Source organism: Ostrea edulis, chromosome 7 (assembly GCF_947568905.1).
Source record: "Ostrea edulis chromosome 7, xbOstEdul1.1, whole genome shotgun sequence".
Taxonomy (NCBI): Eukaryota; Metazoa; Mollusca; class Bivalvia; order Ostreida; family Ostreidae; genus Ostrea; species Ostrea edulis.
The window spans coordinates 74,851,638-74,872,076 of record NC_079170.1 but is presented as its reverse complement, the minus strand read 5'-3'; the positions used below and the strand labels follow the sequence as shown (position 1 = coordinate 74,872,076).

The following is a 20,439-nucleotide window of genomic DNA, read 5'->3' as shown; positions in this document are numbered from 1 at the left end:
TCCTTATCGTGATCTTGATCATTAGGGATACTCCATGTACCAAGACTTGTGGCAGGCATGACTGATCAACAGGAATGCTGGCTCCACTTAGGGTCCTGGTAGGGGGCTTGTGTTTGCCATTTTCTGGATTGATCACTGTTCTTTATCTTTGCAATTTCATGCAGCTTTAGTCCGTGGGGGATCCAGGTTAGAATAGGTCTTTAGTACACCTTGCTTGTCATAAGAGGCGACTAATGAGGTGGTCCTTTGAATGAGACCGCAAAAACAGAGTCCCTTTGTAACACCAGGTGTGGCACGATAAAGATCCCTCCCTGCTGAAGGGCCGCAAGTGCTGTAAAGGTGTACATAGGCCTACATTTTGCAGACCTTCACTGACAATTGTGAAACATGAGTGAAATATTCTCAAGCAGGATTTTAAACAATATACAATTAATCATGAAGCTTTAATAGGTGCAAGAATTGTTCATTTCATGACCTCTGCTCCCTACCAATGAACTTCACAAGCAGGACTCAGACGCTGACTGAGAAAGTCACTACCACTTTCAAGCTTCTAAGATGGATTTTACTGACCCCTACCTCTGATTTGAATGATCAGGAATTTGGTGGATTTATAAGATATAGGCATTGTTCTCGACGTAATAGTTTTTAAATCTCTACAAATGTTTTTCCATTGTAAAATATAATTTTTCATTAAGAAAAACAGTTGATCCGACACTTACTGCAAATGAAAGGTAAAAATTACGAATAGTGATCTCGTGACTAAGAGTTTAATGTTAAGTTTTTGTGTAGTGCTATACTTTCATGTAGTTTAGAAACATTGATTATTTATAGTTCAAGGTATTTTGAAGGGTTGCGATTTCTTGTTGTTTCTTTGTGATACCATAATACACATTCTTGTACTTAGATTGGGATCTGCTTCCTCACTGTCAATACTGGAACCTTAATTGTGCTTCAAAGCAGTTATACATGAATATATTGCAGATTTGCCCCATAACACCTGGTTCTCCCCTCCCAATTTCGGTTTAGATTTTGGAGAAATGTTTTACGGAGAGCTAATTAGAACTAAGATCAACTAATACAGTAAGTTATATATACTTGCATAGTGTTTTCGACTAAGATTTTTTTCTCTTAAAAATGTGTTTGTTTTTGTCCTTCAGTGGAAAGATATCTATTTGGTTCTGATTGTCCGTCTGCCTGTTTGTAACACTTAAAGCACCAAAGGATATTTATTTGGTTCTGACCGTCTGTCTGTCTGTAACACTTAAATCCAGAGGATATCTATTTTGTTCCCACTGTCTGTCTGAAACAATTAAGATCAATTCTATGTAAAAATCAAAGAAATCAGATAGGGTCTGTCCACTCAATGTCACAGATTTCTTTGATTTTCACAGTATTAACTTTACTTGCACCATCTTACATGATTTTAAACCCAGCACCAAATTTCTACCATCCGTTGCCATGGAAACCGACAGCAGTCTATACAGCAGTCTATGGGGGCTAATTGAACTGCAAAATTCATCCCGTTTTACCCATCTTTTGTCCTTGTGGTATATAAAAAATTTATAAAGACAACTAATTCTCTCCATAAATCTCGATTCCCCATATAATTTTCTCCTTGTTTATAATATCTATATCCACCTATGGTAAAGAGTGTGTTAATTTTTTGTGTAGTGCTATACTTTCATGCAGTATAGAAACATTGATTATTTATAGTTCACGGTATTTTGAAGGGTTGCGATTTACCACTGTACCAACGTATTATAATTTGCCACTTTGCCAAAAAGTGATTTTTTGTTGGACTTCAGTGATGAAGTTAGATGATTTGGAAAATACATACAGTATAATCAACTGTCATCAAAGGATGTCCATATCAAAGACTCCTTAATATATATAAAAAATTAATGGTGAAACGTAGTGCAATTGATGTATTGTAGTATGAAAACTGTAGATTTGAGCATTTTGCCAAAAATTCATACTAATGACAAATAATACAAACCTAAACCCCTTTTCAGTCAAAATAAACAATATGAGCAAATGGTATTTCAAAAATAATCATGGAGAAGTTTAACATATTAACAAAAATCAGTTAAAGTGATAAAAAAAAACCATGTAAACATAAACTGTAATCTAGTAAGACCCCCCGGGACATGGACACGATTTGAGCTGCAAATTTTCTAATTTTATTTTTCCATTCTTAATGTTTAGAATGCTTCGGTAAGGTATTACTAATGGTCATCAAAAATTTGATTGTCAGTTCTCGAGGTACATGGGAGATACAGACCTCGCAATTCTTTGTCATGTTAGTAAGGCCCGTGCCCTGTTTTTGTTTACATATAAGCTAGACATACCAGTAAAAGTTCGTTTAAAGCAGATGTTTCAATTTACAAGTTAATTCTGAACATAATTTAATAGTTTCTAGTGTTTAGCACATCTGATTTTGTTTTAAACATGCTATTTTCTATCAAGCAATCTATATGCAAACAAAAACAGGACATGACCTTTGTTCACACAACAAAGAATTGTGGGTGCTCTAACTCATCTGTAACTCAAAAACTGATATTAAATTGTGGTTGACCATTAGAAATACGTTAGATAAGCACTGTAAACAATAAATATGGAGAAATAAAATTTTCAGGTGAACGGTGTCCATGCTCCTTTAAATCCTGAGGATATCTATTTGTGTCTGGCTGTCAGTCTGTAACACTTCATTCCAGAGGGTATCTATTTGGTTCTGACTGTCCGTCTGTCTGTAACACTTAAATTCCAGATGATATCTCTAAAATTCCCTGGACCTGCTATAGATTCCGTTTCATGATGAATCTCGAATCCGTATGATTCAGATAAAGACACATCGTCGGCAACCCACGGTTGATTACGCTTCGTTACGCTCTCCATCACCCGTTGATTCATTCATTCCTACTCGCTCGTTCTCATGAATAATTAATTAGGCAATTTGATTGGGCGCTTATGGAAAACCCTAAGCGAATTCGTCCAATCAAAACGACGCCTTCAGCCCAATTGCGGTATACAATTGCTGTGATAGCAAAGTTAAGTTAGTGCTACCTTTAAAAACAGAAGAGTTCCATTACTATAACGATGACTTTGATTGGACGATATCTTAAAATATTTATTCATGAGAACGAGCGAGTAGGAATGAATGGACCCACGGGTGATGGAGAGAGGAACGAAGCGTAATCAACTGTGGGTTTCCGAAGATGATAAATACAATACTGATGTTTTTCTTTGAGTTTTTCGATGTTTATGTATCATACTTAATACATGTGATATAATAGTAAAGTCCGCGTTCGATCTCGAGTTCGATAAGTTGAGCCTCAAGGCCATGAATGCATGTGTTACATGTAAATGAAATACTTATGATAATCCTGACAAAGGTAAACTCGTCACAAATAAATGTTGCATTTCTTTTTTCTCCTAAAGATCGAAGGCCAGTTTCACATATATGTATTGCCCACTTTGGGGCACATCCCATGTTTGCAAAATCTAATATTTTTTACCGTAATGTTCGATAAAAATGTTTATGCTAAAAAAAATGGAATTTAGAGCTTTATATTTCTTGTCATTTCAAACTCTGAAAAATCTGCAAAATTTGATAATGACCCATATCTACATGAACAAATATGTTGTGCTATTTCACAGATATTGTAGATGCATGTATCATAGAATACATATTCTTGAGATGAAAAGTATTTTTCATTTTGATATAATTTTCGTTTTGCAAACAATGTATAAAAGGTGAAGGTAACCAACAGTGATCAATCTGATAACTCCTACAAGCAATACAAAATAGATAGTTGGGCAAACATGGACCCCTGGGCACACCAGAGGTGGGATCAGGTGCCTAGGAGAAGTAAGCAGCCCCTGTCGACCGGTCACACCCGCCGTGAGCCCCATATCCTGATCAGGTAAATGGAGTTATCCGTATTTACAATGCTACTGATTTTCCTAATTTTAATTATAGTTGTACAGTATGGCAGGATACAAAGAATTAGACAAATATTGATAGGCTTTTAAAATTACAAAAGAGGGCAGCAAGGATCATTTTACATATCAGTGTACCTCATTCAGTGTCAACTTCTTACAGGCTATCAGATTTGAGATGGATGCCTTTGATTGACTATTTTATTTATCGAAATATTATTCTTATGTTTAAAGTTTTACATCATGCAATGTGAAGATAATTAACAGTAATCAATCTCATAACTCCCATAAGCAATACAAAATAGATAGTTGGGCAAACACGGACCCCTGGACACACCAGAGGTGGGATCAGGTGCCTAGGAGGAGTAAGCATCCCCTGTTGACCGGTCACACCCGCCGTGAGCCCCATATCCTGATCATATGACTCCGGAGTATTTGCATATTTTTAGATTTGTGAATGAGGTAAACACAAGAAATACAAGAAAGAGCTCTACTAATTTTATTTATGTTACAAGAATCAAAACAGAATATTTTAGAAGATCTTTTATCATTTCAGCAGCAATTTTATGGAACTCATTACCAGATTTTATAAGAAAATGCACAACTACCACATCTTTTAAATCAGCTTATCTAAAACATTATTTTGATCCTCAATGATACTCGTGTGTTTAATGTCTCTTTTCATTTAGTTCTTATCTGTATGTATATAAATTGTGATATGTCCATGCTTTGTGAATATGTTGAGGCCTCTGATGATCTGTTAGTCCCCGAGGGTCTTTACAATCCAGTAGCTAAGTACTTCGTTACTAGCTTGAAAATACTGATGTATATTTAATTGCTGTTATAAAATTTAGAAATTCGTTTGACCCATTGGAGAAGGATGTTGTTCACTAACGAGTCTTGTTTTACATTTTACGGGTCATATGGACGACAACGTGTCTATCGACGTCGTGGTGAGCGATATTCTGATGATTGCATAATGGAACGCGACATATTTGGGGGAGGGTCTGTTATGATATGGGCGAGGATAAAGCACGGTGTGAAAACACCTCTTGTGGTTATCCATGGCAATGTTAGACGCTTACCAATACTATAATCAAAATATTAAACCTCACGAAAAGAAAAACAATACCTTGCTGTGGCCTTCAACTTGACATTTAGATAGATCGACGACGTGTTATTTATTGATAATACTCATTTTACCCCTATGTAGATTTGATTAATCCTAGCAAACTCAAAATGAAAGATATCAACGAATCTTCCACATTTGTTGCATACCTGCATATGATTTTATGAGCATATGATTATGTTAACGACAAACAAAAACACTTCATGAACCCTTCGTGGTATCGCAATGGTAACATATCCGCTTCGAAACCGGAAGGTTCTGAGTTTTAGACCGATTTGTGACAAGGCTGCGTCAAGCCTAAGACGTAAAGAAAGATAGTTAATCCTCTGCCAAACGTTCAGTATTTAGGAAAGTCAGCATTTCGCAAATTATATGTTAGTTATAATGATCTAATTTGCCAATTCAACTTATCCTTGGATCAAATGTTGTCTACCATATTTAATATCGATTGTTCTGATACTCAATACAGCAGTTTCATAATGGCTTCTTATGCCGCGAATGTTTTATGTCAAGGCAAAACGGAAGGAGATAGGGACCCCTTAGACTTTTTATTGTTTGCTTTGAGTCTGAGACTGTAAGGGTACTACCAGGGGACTCCAGGGTGTAGGGGCAGATTTTGGGTCCCTATTTCTACCTTGTGTGAGAGAAGGACAAAATGTCCACTGGTTAGAATAGGGGATCCTAAGGTCAGGTGGTACCCCTACAGCCTCAAACTGAAGGCGGGAAATGAAAGTCCTATGAGTCCTCTTCTTTGCCTGCATACTCCTTTTTGGACTTTGTGATGTAACGTCAGAAACGTTCGGGTGAGCTGAATTTCCTTCACGTATGAAAGTAATTAAAATTTGTTGATTAATTGTTTGAAAAAATATCAATTTTGATATATTATGCGTTACTTTTTAGTATTCCGTCTGAGTACTCGCAGTACTCTGATGAACTTTATTATTGGCTGTTAATTTGTATGGCCTCATTGACTGCTGGTTAGTGGCTGCTACCTTCAGCCTAATTGTTTGAGGTAACATTCCCAATAATGCAGTAACATAATTGAATACTGCATGTGATAAAAAGAATCTTCCATGATGTATGGTTTGATGTGATTTATATCCAACTCGGTTTTTTTTCTATTCCCGAGCCTTCTATATTTTCTCCCGGTGATATCGGGCATATATTTTATGCATACATTTTGCAGTTACGCTATCTATTTTCTCATATATCTGTCCGTGAATATATGGTTTATCCAGGGCCACAATGTAAACTAGTCATTTGAATCTGACTGTGCTATCCTGTTTAAATAAAAAAATAATATTGTTTTATTAGAAAATGTGTAACTTTATTTTTAAACTTATTTTAAAAATGAAAAAGGTCCACGATAAAAAAAGGGTACTAGTATATTCATACAAGATAACCCTGGCTCCACTCTAGGGGATGTATCAGAACCCCTTCTATAAACTCCCAAACCCTTACCCCATTGGATAATGATATTTGCAGTTTTGGCAAAGAATTACCAGCTCATTTTCAACATCCATTTAGTTTCAATTCAAAATCAGTAGCATTGAAATGATGATGTTCAAATGTTATCCACATGTAGTTTGTAAAATTCAAATTTCAAATTATTTACGGTATTATCACGTATATTCATTCTTAAAATACAGCATGTTTACTGTTGGTGACTTATTTTAGTAGTCGCTGTCATGTTTTTGTATCATTTCTTTATGTTTGATATGTGTTTCGTCTGTTATTGTAGGTCAGTGCTTCATACCATATATTGAATTAACTGAGAAAGTCCACTAAAGTTACATTAGTACCAATCAGATATTAGTACCGGTACATTCTGTCTTGGCATCTCCATAATTCCATAATGCCGATAATTCTAGGTTTCTTTTCTACACAGGTGGTATTTGTCTTAACAATACGAGTGTGTCTTTCTTCATCTGCTCTTCTTCATCATAACACCCGGTCTGTGATTCTGTATTATTCACCATGATATATATGTGATATATCAATTAGTATTTATTGTCTTTAATTTAGACGAATCCGATTGGTCGAGGAGCATTTGAAAAAACAACATTTGTTACTCTCTGAAAACAGAAACTACGCACCACGGGATGATGATATCTAGCAACGGTAACATTATTTGACAACGGATGATGCATTATGTATTGTATAAAAAATACCACATGCGTCAAATTCATCCACGTACGGTTTGCCGCAAATTGTTAGATGCCGTCGTTTGAGTGTTTGTAATAACCCTGAATACCTGCATTTACAGTATATACAAAACACTGCATGATAGTGATGGATCAAATGCCAACAGACGTTATTTTCTCTGCTTTGTTGTTTATAATATGTATACGGTGTGACCGCTGGACCGAGCGAAGCATATACGTAACTCCGTGTCCCGAGTGGTAATCATAATTCCGTTAAGTACGGTAGATTATGATTCATTTAAAAATATATATTTTGAATGAAATTTCCTTGCGCTAAACACCCAGTAACATCTCAATATTAAAGGAGTTTATATGGGGACAACAGTTTTACATGATCCGCCTATCCATTGAACGCGGGAAATAAAACGCAAGGCGATGTAAATTGTGTATTGTGACGTCACATTTAGCCTCGACTTTTTTCTCCACTCGGAACTCCTCGAATGTCTCGCGCACTCAACATAGAGATCTATGTCGAGTGCGCGAGACATTTGAGGAGTTTCAATTGCTTTTTTCTCTTTTTCAAAGCAAACAGTTATAAACAACAATAATACATTCCGTATGCAATGAAAAAGGCCGTAAAAACTATACAGCATTAACCAATAAATTCAAAATTAAAGGTAAAAAGGTAACCGTAATTTTATCGTATATTCTTATTCAAAGAAACTCATGGACTCGTTCATCTATTTAGTCGTATAACGGTTTTATATGTATTTATTTGCTAAAACCTGTTACAATGATAATTATACTATTCACTTAAACTGAGTGTTTAAATTACGAATTGCATGTTAGAGTCTTCTATTATTGGCATTCAAAATAAAACACAAATATAAATGGCGGCGCCCATATGGATCACGAAAATTTCATTGAACGTATTTAGAGATTATCTCTTTTTCTTTTGCTGATTTTGACTTTTTTCTTTTACATACGTGTTACCTTTAGAGCCTTGCTTCGCTGATGGGCCTTCGGCCTGTCCGAGCTTCGTTCGGTATAACAGCAGTAAAATTTCAGCTACGCCTCGGTTGAGAATGGTTTCCCGGAGTGAAAATGTTCAATGTTAACTTCAGCTATATGCGATATTCATACATTATTATATCCAAACCCAATATGGATTTTGTTATGGATCAAATAACAGAATACCAGAAGGATTTAAGATTTAAGTTTATTACAATTATTTACAGAGCAATAGATAAATGTAAAATCTAATAACCCACAGTAAATCTAACCAAAGTTTACCCAAAAAAAAATTGAAATTAAAGAAAAAATGTGTCTGATGGAGCTGAACTCATAAACTGCCTCAAATCGGCTGTTAAGTCCAATTAATTCCCAGATGTGTGTTTCCCAATTTTAGTCCGTATAGCGCACGTACATGTAGAATGATTAATGAGTCTTTAATGAGTGCTTATTACCACAAAATTTACAATCTATTTGCACAAAAGTTTCCCCGAGCCTTTGTTTCTAGAACGGGCAGTGTTATGACAATGCAAGAATTAAATATTTTTTTTTCAACTCTGATAAACATCGTTTTAAAATTAGATCGTCTAGAATCTTGCTAGGTCACGGATGTCGATCAAGTGCATTATTTTACACAACCATACATGATATATACCTGTAGTTATACAACATCTTTTTACTTTATAATTTAAATTGTTATATTTAACATAGTTTTTAAAAAAAAATACTATTATCATTATTAACATTGTTACCATTGTTATTACTATTAGTATTATTATTATTACTAATATTATCAGCCGCCGTAAAATGACTGGAATATTGCCAAAACGACGTAAAACCTCAATTAATCAATCAATCATATTATCAGTATTCGTATTTTTTCATTTCTTAATTGGGTATCAGTATCATAGCCGTTGGTTGCATAATTTGTTCATGTTATCACGGACAGTTTTTGCTGGGCAGTACAGATAGAATTGTTCACAAAGTGTAAGTAATGTAGATTAAGTATAGAAAAACTTATCTTCCCAAAAACATAAAGAATTATAATATTGAACAAATTCGATATGCGTATCGAATTACAACTCAGCCCAATATCAGTATCGGTATATTCTCCCTTGGTTATCTTCGTAATTCAATGATACAAATAATCATATAAGGGTCTCTACAGTCCAGTAGCTAAGTACTTCGTTACTAGCTTGAAAATACGGAAGTATATTCAATTGCTGTTATAGAATTTAGAAATTCATTTCAAAATTAAGGATTATCTCCCTCATGAATAGCTCTTATCCTTAGACGATTTTGACTCCACTTTCTTTGGCACACTGTTTTTGGCTATAATAGCTCTAAAACATCATTTTTATTTCGGATTTCAAGCATTTCGGTTGAGCATCACTGAAGAGACATTATTTTTCGAAATGCGCATCAAAATTAGTACCGTATAAGTTTTATATAAGCATGTGTGTGATATTTATAGTGCTTTTCAGTTTTGGTCGTAAATTTATGAATTTCTAATTTAGAAATATTTTGCACATCAGGGGATATTTCAATGTTGCATAATAACCTCAAAAGCACTGCACATCATGTTTTGAACATCTTTGTAAATTAATGTAACTTGACTACTGTGAAGAGGTCAGTATATATTAACCTTAAATATTTATCATTATAACTATACGGTCAACTTACGACTGCATTGTTTATATATTATTCCTTAAGTAAGTTCTATATTAATCTACTGTTGCTATATCTACATCAACGTTATATCGTTGACTGTCCTATTTCGGTGACTGACCAGAATCGATTACTTTTTGTTTTCGTGTTCGCATTGTTGTTTCCGGTGTAGATTGCGTCATCAATTTCGCCGTAGTGTTCGCAAACAGAGTACATCTTCAATTTTTTTTTCGAAAATGAACTACTAGAAGAAGAGTGTGCACAGAATTAGCACGAGCACCCCCAAAATAAGCCCATATACTTATTACTTTTTGAAGCAAGCCTTCAAATTGATATAAAATATACCAAAAGTATAGAACTTTACACTATGTTATGTTATTCATTGACGTTTAGTTGCACATTCCTCCTATATATATTTTTACAGTTACAAACTTCTGGCAAACCTATATTAACAATGGTCACCGAAATAGGTGACGTCACAGTTTTAGGACTACAAAGGGGCCTTTTTTTTAATGAAAATATATTCAATTAACGTACCAATGAATTTGGTGGATTGTTTTGATTGATTGATTGATTGATTGTTTTGATGTTTTCCGCCACACTCAACAATTTTTCAGTTATATGGTGGCGCCCAGTTTTTATTGGTGGAAGAGAGAACCCAGATACAATGTACCTGGGGAGAGACAACCGACCTTCCGAAAGTAAACTGGGAAACTGTCTCACTTACCGTCACGAGCGGGATTCGAACCCGCGCCGACAGAGGTCAGAGGCCGTGTGATTTTGAGCGCAATGCTCTAACCACTCGGCCACGAAAGTCCCAACCAATTTGGAATATTTGGATGAAAGTAAAGGAATTTAATTACCTTGAAGGTAGGTGTGTTATTTATTTATCTAATCCGAGTGATTAATGAGAAAATCGTGGTTTTATCACTAAGGTCAATAAAACTGGTCAGTCGACAATATATGATGTTTTTCTGACTTTGAACAATACTTGCAACAAATAATTGATATATGTTATTATACACACAGTGATATTATGTATTTTTATATAATATATATATATGTCTTATGTAAAATAATAATCATAATAAAATACATTCAATACATTCAATCCAATGGACCCCTGACGAGAATTATGCAGAAGTATCCGGAAATATTTTATGTCAACTAATATTGTGTATATTTTTGTAATAAATGATGCCATTATTAAAACAAAGAACTGAATTACTCTGAAGTTTAGTAGTATAGTTCGGAATTGTCTTCAACACCAGTTTTAGTGACGAAAACAGATGGAAATTTTAGATGGTGCATCAATTACAGCAAATTAAACAGTAGAATGATAAAGGATTCCTTCCCCTATCTCTTACAGGAGATTGTTTTAGATACTTTACAGGGGACCAGGTTCTTTTAAACTTTAGATTTAGCCCCTGACTATTAGCAAATTCCGATCGCCGAGTAGGATCGCAGAAAACTCCTGCATTTATTACTTACTATAGTCTTGTGGGGCACACCAGAATAGCAAATGTCCCGGCAAATTTTCGGGGAGTCATGCAACTAGTTCTTCAAGGGATTACTTGGAATTGTGGGAGAAAATCGTGTTGAATGGACAACCCAACTGTTCACTTTGACTATTTAATTTGAACTGCTTACTTGTTGTGATGACGTCACAATGCATAAGTAAATGTGACGTCATATTACGGGAAACGATATAGCACATTTAAGATAATTATTATACAGTTATGAAATATTGATGTAGAACAATATGAAGAATTTAAGAAATAGTATTTTACACAGTTAATGAATATTACAGTCTTGAATTCACAACATCCTGGGGGCGCTGAATAGAATTCACAACATCCTGGGGGCGCCGAAAAGTTAATTTCTCAGACGATCGCTTCTTCGTAATTTTAATACTTCATCAGTTTTATTTTCTAATGACACCTCCAGTGGAAATAACTTAGTTATAGGACGATTTATTAGTCCCGTATCAGTCTTTAGAATTGCTGCTCTGGTATATTTGTCTCTTCCGTATATCAACTCTTTGATTAGGCCAAGTTTCCATAATAGTCTGTTTCCTTCATTGTGGACGAGAACAACATCACCGACTTTAATATCCTGTACAGTTCTTCCGGCCGTACGATGAAACTCACGAAGTGATGTCAAATACTCATTTCTCCATCTGTTCCAGAAGTGATCAAGAATATCTCTTTGTCGAATAACTCTTTTGCACACATCGATACGTTTCATGTTGATTGGTTGTAGAGATTCTTCCGGTGGCTTGAAGTAAGGTAATACATCCAGATTCCGTCCGTATAGAAGATGGGAGGGTGTAAGTGGCTGTGGGTCCTCAAGATCTGTGAATTTATACGTAATGGGTCTGTTGTTCAACATGCATTCCACTTCTGTTAATAAGGTATTAAGTTCCGATGATGTGACTTGAGCTTTTCCTAATACCTTTTTGATTGTAGATTTTATCATGCAAATAATGCGTTCCCACCATCCACCATACCAGGGAGCTCTAGATGGAATGAATTTCCAAACTGTACCTAAAGATGAAAACTTATTCTGAACTTTAGTGGAGTGAAGAATATTGTCTATATCTGATGCTGCTGCCTTGAACGTAGATGCATTATCGGAAATAACAATTTCTGGCAATGATCTGCGACCAACAAATCTCCGAAATGCTCTAATGAATGTCTCCTCTGACATATCCTCCACTAACACAATGTGAACGGCTCTTGTAACGGCACACGTAAATAGGCAAATGTATACCTTTCTTGGAGACTTGTTAACTTCCTTTACGAAGAGAGGTCCTGCGAAATCAATTCCTGTCACAGTAAACGGAGATTCTTCTCGAAGTCTGTCTTTAGGTAACGGCGGAGGATCTGGCGCTGGAAAAGATTTTCCAATAATCTTTTTGCAGTTCATGCATTTTCTCAAAATTCCTTTTACACATTGGCGAATATGTGGAATCCAGTATTTCTGCTGTATTTTGACAATCGTGGAATTCACTCCTGCTTGTAGAACACTTTCATGGGAATTTAGGATGATCAACCTCGTCACTAGGTGTTTCTTTGGTAGAAGGACGGGAAATTTCGTTTCCGTGTCAAGCGATGAATTATGAATACGTCCTCTACATTGGAGAAGCCCTTCGTTGTCCAGATACAGTCCTAATTGCTTTGTGATAGCAGTTCTCTTTGAATTTTGGTTTGACAGATTGTTGATTTCCTGCTTGAATACATCGCGTTGTGTTTCTTTTAAAATTATCACATTAGCGTTATAAAGCTCTTTTGCTGTAAGTACGCTTGTTTTCCTCTGTGTCTTTGAAGTTTTACAATTTTCAATAAATCTAAGTACGTAGGCCGTTGCACGGAGTAATCTGCTATATGAAGAAAATCTCGAAGCGTCAACTGTAGTGTTTTCCGTTGTTTTCACTGATTCTGTACAGGTGTCTGTGGTACTTAATTCACAATCCACCTTCAGTACAGCTGATGAACTTGTATCTGTAGATCGGTTCCAAATTAGCCAAGCACTTTCATCGTGTATCCACTTGGGGCCATTCATCCATAATTTGTTACTCAAGAATTTTTCCGCTGTTTCTCCACGTGTGAGACAATCCGCGGGGTTTGACTTTGTAGGACAGTATTTCCAAACACTACCTTCTGTTAAATCCGTGATTTCCTTTACACGCTTTCTGACAAATGGTTTCAAATCCTTTAATGATGTTAACCAAGACAGAACGATCTGACTGTCACACCAAAATGTTACAGTTTAATACTGTTTTCAGATGGTTGGCTATATTTGCGCCGATTACTACACCCATTAATTCAAGACGTGGCAATGTTTGAGATTTTATAGGTGCTACCCTGTTCTTAGCCATAACAAGACAAGATGTGTCCTTGGTGACGAGATAAGCACAAGCTCCATAAGCGCGCTGACTTGCATCAGTAAATACGTGGAGTGCCGGAGTTTCCTTTGAGTCAGTGTGAAGGTATCGCTGAATCTCAATATTTGTACATTCTTGTGGGTCGAGTGCAAGTAATTTCCAATTTTCTTGGAATTCGTGTGGTAAACATTGATCCCAGCTACATTCCAGTTTCCAAATACCCTGCATAAATATCTTCGCTCTTACTGTAACCGGCCTGAGCAGTCCGAGTGGGTCAAATATCTTGGACGACTCCCGTAGAACTTCTCTCTTAGTAATTTCTCCTTTTTCTCCTTCTGGATACGTTTTAAGTTTAAGTTGTGGAAACTTCAGGTAATCTGTCTCGCAATCCCATCGCATTCCAAGAATTTTGATCTCTTTATCAGTGTCAAGGACATTTTCTTCTTTTGCTAACTCACGCAGAGTATGGTTGTTGGAGTTCCAAGATCGTAGATTAAATCCACCATTTTGTAATAAGACTCTAGAATCTTTGTAAAACTTCAACAAAGTAGATTGGTCTGGAAAGCTTGTAAGTACATTATCGACATAAAGTGACTCTAACAGTTCCGTCGATGTTTCACACGGGTTTCTGTCAAAATGTTTAAGTAACGTTGCTCCAAGTATGAAGGGAGAACACGTAGCACCAAAAAGAACTACTTTAAATATGTATACAATGAGCGCACTGGTAGGGTCTTGTGGATTACTTAGCCAGAAAAATCTGGTGACATTGCGGTCGGACTTGTCCAGATTTATTTGTAAGAAAGCCTTTTCAATGTCGGTCGTAACGGCGTACTGTTTTGCTCTGAAGCGCAATAGAATTCCTCTCAAGTTGTTTAGATCTGGTGCGGTGCTGTCGAGACAATCATTTAAACTGGGGCTTTTCCCGTTCATGCGACAACTACAATCATATACGATGCGTATTGGAGTAGTCGACGAATCTTTGGCTACTGGGTGATGAGGAATATAGTGTTTCCTGGTTGAATTGGTATCTTCGCTAATGTCGACTTTCTCGATGGAACCGCGGGGTTCTTGTTCCTGTATTATTTTGCTGTAAATGTCCAACATATCACCATCACTTGCTAATCTTTTGATGACGTTTTTGGTCCGTCGTCTAACGATTACTTCGTTTGTCGGGAATTCTGCGCAGCTGTCTTTCCAGGAAAGTTTAGCTGAATAACGTCCGTTTTCAAATGAAATGGAATGTTGTCCGTAGGTTTCCGCCTTTTTGTGTAATAGACCATCTTTCTCTCCAATATCCTCGATTTCCCAAAATCTCGCGATATTAACTTCCTCGTTTTTGTGAAAGGTAAGCACATTGTGCATTGAAGTCTGGACTTTCGATGTTGAATTAGAAATGCGTGTAGGTCCCGAAATCAAATATCCTAGCTTTGAGCTCACAGCAGTAGGACCATTTCCACGAATGATTTCATCCCCAACAAAACTCCAATAGAAATCTGCCCCTATAAGTAATGAAACACTGAATGACGTGTCACTGTTTTCGGGGTGTGCTAATTTCAAGTTTTTCAAATGTGGCAATGAATTTACTGACACACGATTTGTATGAATTGGAGCGGCAATATTAGGCACAATTAAAACTTCTACGGGAACCTTTTCACCGGAATCTGTTTCAACGTATACTGTAGTTTTGTTCAAATGTCTGACTGACTTTGCGGTTTTATCTCCGAACGCTGCGATATTCAAACTTTCATTTCCTGATACTTTGGCCTGAAGATTGTTTGCTAATTCTTCCGTTATGAAAGACCTCTGGGCTCCCTCATCAAACAAAATATTCGCACATGTAAACGAATTCGCGCTTGGTGAAGATGAAACTGTGGCGACGGCGGTCTTTAATAAAGTAACGGATGTAGAAGCACTGTGAAGTACTGACTCGTCATCTACATTCTGAGATTGGGCGATTTCCTGTATGATACTACTATCAACAGAAATGTCGGTAGATTTCTGAGACTGATGTTCTGTATTTGTTACAATGTCTGAATTGCTGTTTTTTCTACACAACGAAGTATGATTTTTTTTTTTTAGTGACAATTACGACAGGTACCCTTTGATTGACATTTTGAAACCTGATGATGTCCCAAGCAGTTAAAACAAAGTCTATGCTCCTTTACAATTGCAAGTCTCTTGTTATAATCTAGCGGACAATCTCCTGGAAAATGATTTTCCTTGCAATACACACATTTCTTGGGGCTGCGCTGGAATGGCGTAATATTGCGATTGGATTTCTCTTTTGATGATCGAGCACTGGTATGAAAATTTGCAGTTGGCAAAACATTATTCAATGATGAATTGGAGCTTCCTGCCTCTAGAATTGTGATTTCATGCAATATGCAACGGCGTAAGGATTCTAGTGTCCAGTGGTCACTTCCGTTATGACGGGTAATATTAATTTTCACATCTGACGGCAACTTGTCCATTAGAATGGGAATTAACATTGTACCAAATGTTTCTTCTTCTTGTCCAAGTGATTCAAGACCACGAATGTACGACTCAGCAATGTCATAAAATTCCCACAGACTAAACAAGTTGGATTGCGGGGGTGATAAATTCAACAAAGATTTCATGTACGCATTTATAATTCTGTGTTTCTGACCATATCTTTCTCTTAACAATGCGATAGCCTTTTCATAATTACTGTTTGTGAGAGCGAGACCAGCAATAACATTTGATGCACCGTATTCCAACAGCGATTTGAGATAGGAAAATTTCTGAACATCCGTAAGTGTATGATTCAAATGAATAGTCGTCTCAAAAGAATCCCAAAAAGTTTGCCAATCTAGAATGTTTCCATTAAACATTGGGAGTGATAGTTTTGGAAGTTTGTGGTTTTGTGATCCAAATGAGGAGCTGCTTTGTAACGGGGCCGGTAACGGCATGTGGAATTCCGTGGCACTGGGGTTTAATTCAGAAGAAATTGACTGAAATATCCTTAAACTCAACTTGAAGCGGGTCTCTATCTGTGTAAGTTCTTTGTCTAAGAAAGAGTAATACTCACCTGAATTTACAATCTCTGATTCCGCGTCCTCTGCGGAAATAGCCTCGAGAATTTCCTCATCAAGCTTCTCCAAAACTTTCCTCTTCTTGAGTATTCCTTCATACATTTTCTGTATGTTGACGGGGTCCATATCTTCTTTTAGCAATGCATTTATAGAACGCGTAATAGCTGCTTTATTCCCTGCTCGGATTGCCTTTAGTTTCTCCATGGTCACGGCACCAACAATGTGGGAGAGAATCGTGTTGAATGGACAACCCAACTGTTCACTTTGACTATTTAATTTGAACTACTTACTTGTGATGACGTCACAATGCATAAGTAAATGTGACGTCATATTACGGGAAACGATATATCACTTTTAAGATAATTATTATACAGTTATGAAATATTGATGTAGAACAATATGAAGAATTTAAGAAATAGTATTTAACACAGTTAATGAATATTACAGTCTTGAATTCACAACAGGAATAAAGTATTGGTTTATTTAATTGACATTACTGTCCGGACCCAGTTGCACGATGGTTAGTTAACTTTAACAGACAGTTAACTTCCCATTAACTCTTACATTTACATAGTGTTAATTAGACGTTAACTGCCAGTCAAATTTAATTCATCTTCGTGCAACTGGGCCCTTAAAAGATATTTTACTGATGGACTGGCACAACTATGGAATTTATTGCAAAGGCTTCGTGAGTACTCCCTTAAGCTAAAGCCAAAGAAATGTGATCTCGTCCGTATGGAGAGGGGAGTTTTAGGGAAGGACTCACTGTTGCTCCATTCAAAATTGAAGTTGTGAAATCCTGACCTAGATCAAGATCTCAAATTAAGGATTTGACCTTCCTAGCTTACTTAATCTATCACCAGATCACCTGAAAGAATTATCCTGAAGGCAGGCAATTCGTGGTTCGCACTGTTCATAAGAGTCTTATGTGGATCAGGGACATTAAAGGAAAACTTACTCGCCGGCTGAAAGAGTTGGCACAATTTGACATGGAAATTTTGCATAGACCTTGAAAAAAGCAAACTAATGCAAATGCACTAAGTGGACTCACCAATGTGAAACGAAGATGTGATTAGTATATAACCGGTGGCTTCCCATATGCTGTTTGCAGCTACTGCATAAAACCCATAACCAGTTATCACGATTATTCTTTCCTTTATTTAGCAATGGCAGTACATTATTGAACGTTTTGTTTTTATATATTAATAGTACTATCATAACTGGTATAAGCAACATTCTTCTTCATAAAAGGGTTCAGTCGAGCATTCCAACTTATTTCAAGTTCAAGTCTACACCTTGTATATCCTACAGCTATATTTCTGCTATTGCATCCAAATTTTTGAATTATAAACAAACTTTGCAGTGCCCAGATATAGACCATCTTATACGCAATCCAACAACGTGTTCTTGTTCTTCGTCTTCTTTCAACTATAGTCCAGCTGTCTTTACTGGTGATGTTGATATAGTTGAAAATGAGGACCTCAGATCAGTTATTCTAAAAGGTCCTAAATACAGAGAACAGCGATCTTTCAATTGACGGTATAACTTCATCTCTATTATTAACTCTGTCGAAGGTTATGACAGACGATGGGCTAAACATGAAAAAAGAAGAACTTGATACATTGTCAGAATAGGTTAAAAGCATAAGAGGAATATTAAAACCCTGCATTAAACATATGAAAACAAAAGTACGTACCATATATCCTTCTGTATTTAGTAAACCAGAAGTGATAGAAGAATTAGATAGGTTACATCGGGAATATGTGTTGGTTCCAGTTGACAAAGCTAGTAACAACATTGTCTTTGTTTGTAAGGTTCATTATCACAACAGTATTTTAAACGAACTTGACATTAATTCCACTTTTGGTAATCGTACTTATACTCCAACTGCTATTTCAAAAGATGCAATTCTTCCAAAGCATGCTTTAGTTTTAGACACATTTAATATCCCAGCCAATGGGTCGAATGGATATGAGTTATCGTACCTATACTGGATTGCTAAACTACATAAAAGTCCTTAGAAACAAAGATACATTGCAGGATGCAGTAAGTGCTCTACCAGGCCCTTATCTTTGGTCCTTACGAAAACATTAACAGCTGTGAAGGAGAATCTTCAAACTTACTGTGCGACTATATATGCCAGAAGTGGTGTTAATCAAATGTGGATTCTAAAAAATTCTAAAGAAGTCTTAGTAAACTTGAAATCGCAAAACTTTTCCCAAATCAATGACATCAAAACCTTTGACTTTTCAACACTATACACGACCATTACTCACGATGGATTAAAGACTAGACTTCTTGATATCATAGACAGTTGCTTCTTCGACAAAAATGGAAAACGAAAATATTCATATCTAGTGATTAGTCATTCAAAAACTTACTTTGTTAAACACCACTCTGATTCCACGCACAAGTACTCTGAAGTTGAAATAAGAGTGCTTATAAAATCATACAAGAAAATGTGAATCTTATCAGAACTCCAGTAATAATATAAAATTAAGTTTATATTTCTCAACGTCTCTGGAATGACCGTGAAGGTTGTACTTCAGTAATATCGCATGGGGTAAATGAAAGCGGCGGGAACGTTTCTTATAAAAGTGAGGTTAGTATCAATACTAATTACACGATTCTCATTAAGTTGAAAGGTCGACATATAACACGTGACTAAACAAAACTTATAATCATTCATTCATACTATATTCTTCCCATTTAATTCTGCTATCAAATTTAAAAAATACGAGGGAGCACTTGATATGCCTATTGCATATGAAAATGCAATTAATATTTATTGTTGAACAGGACACAATCATTACCCCTAAGTCTACATGCACGTGCCTAGCTAGCATAAAACAAGGCAATTATAATCTGAATTCAAAAGAAAGTTCTTATTAAGGTATTCCATGTATAATGAAAGGATAATGAACAATTTTGAAGGATTTAGATCAACATAAAAGTTTATTGTTAAATAATGATGAAAGTGAAGCAGATGAAATTCACATGACTGGTAAATGATTAGAAGCTGACCTTTTTGCACTTAAGACTTTTTGGAAGAGTTGTCTGTCCTTTGTAAAAATAAAAAAAATCAAATTTTCTAAAAATGTGTGTGGTCAATGATTAATTTTATTTCATATTTTCATAAAAAGAAAGTGTATGTAACTTTCTACTAATACATTATTATGAGAATATAATTTGTTTTTAAAATATTGTAATAAAACATGCTTTTCCCATATACTTCAATGTTAAATTCTAGGTGAAATAAATCAAGCAGTAAACAAAATTTTGAAAATTCCTATGGTGGATTATTTTTATTTGATGAACCATTCAAAATGATATCATGATTACAAATATTCCACCATCCATTTATTAGATATGAAATATGGTCATTATACATTGAATACCTTAATGTATTGGTCTTACAACCCCCGGTTTCCCACGCCCTAACAATCGGTATGAAGGACACCAGACAGCATTTGACCCAATGATAGGTTGTATTGACGAACTAGATCGTTATAACCACCATAGAATTAGGCAAATGCTGATTTCAATGGAGACTTTTGAAACCCCTGTACCATCAAATTCTTTGTCAATAGCTTGTCTCGATTTAAAAAC

General features: G+C 35.9%; 1 protein-coding gene across 1 annotated transcript; it reads right to left on the bottom strand.

The window, feature by feature from the left end:
* Positions 1-11,766: 11,766 nt before the first annotated feature.
* On the bottom strand, positions 11,767-13,455 carry LOC130048774 (uncharacterized). Its single transcript, XM_056145825.1, has one exon. The coding sequence runs from the start codon at positions 13,453-13,455 to the stop codon at positions 11,767-11,769; it is 1,689 nt and encodes a 562-aa protein (XP_056001800.1).
* Between the last annotated feature and the right edge of the window lie 6,984 nt (positions 13,456-20,439).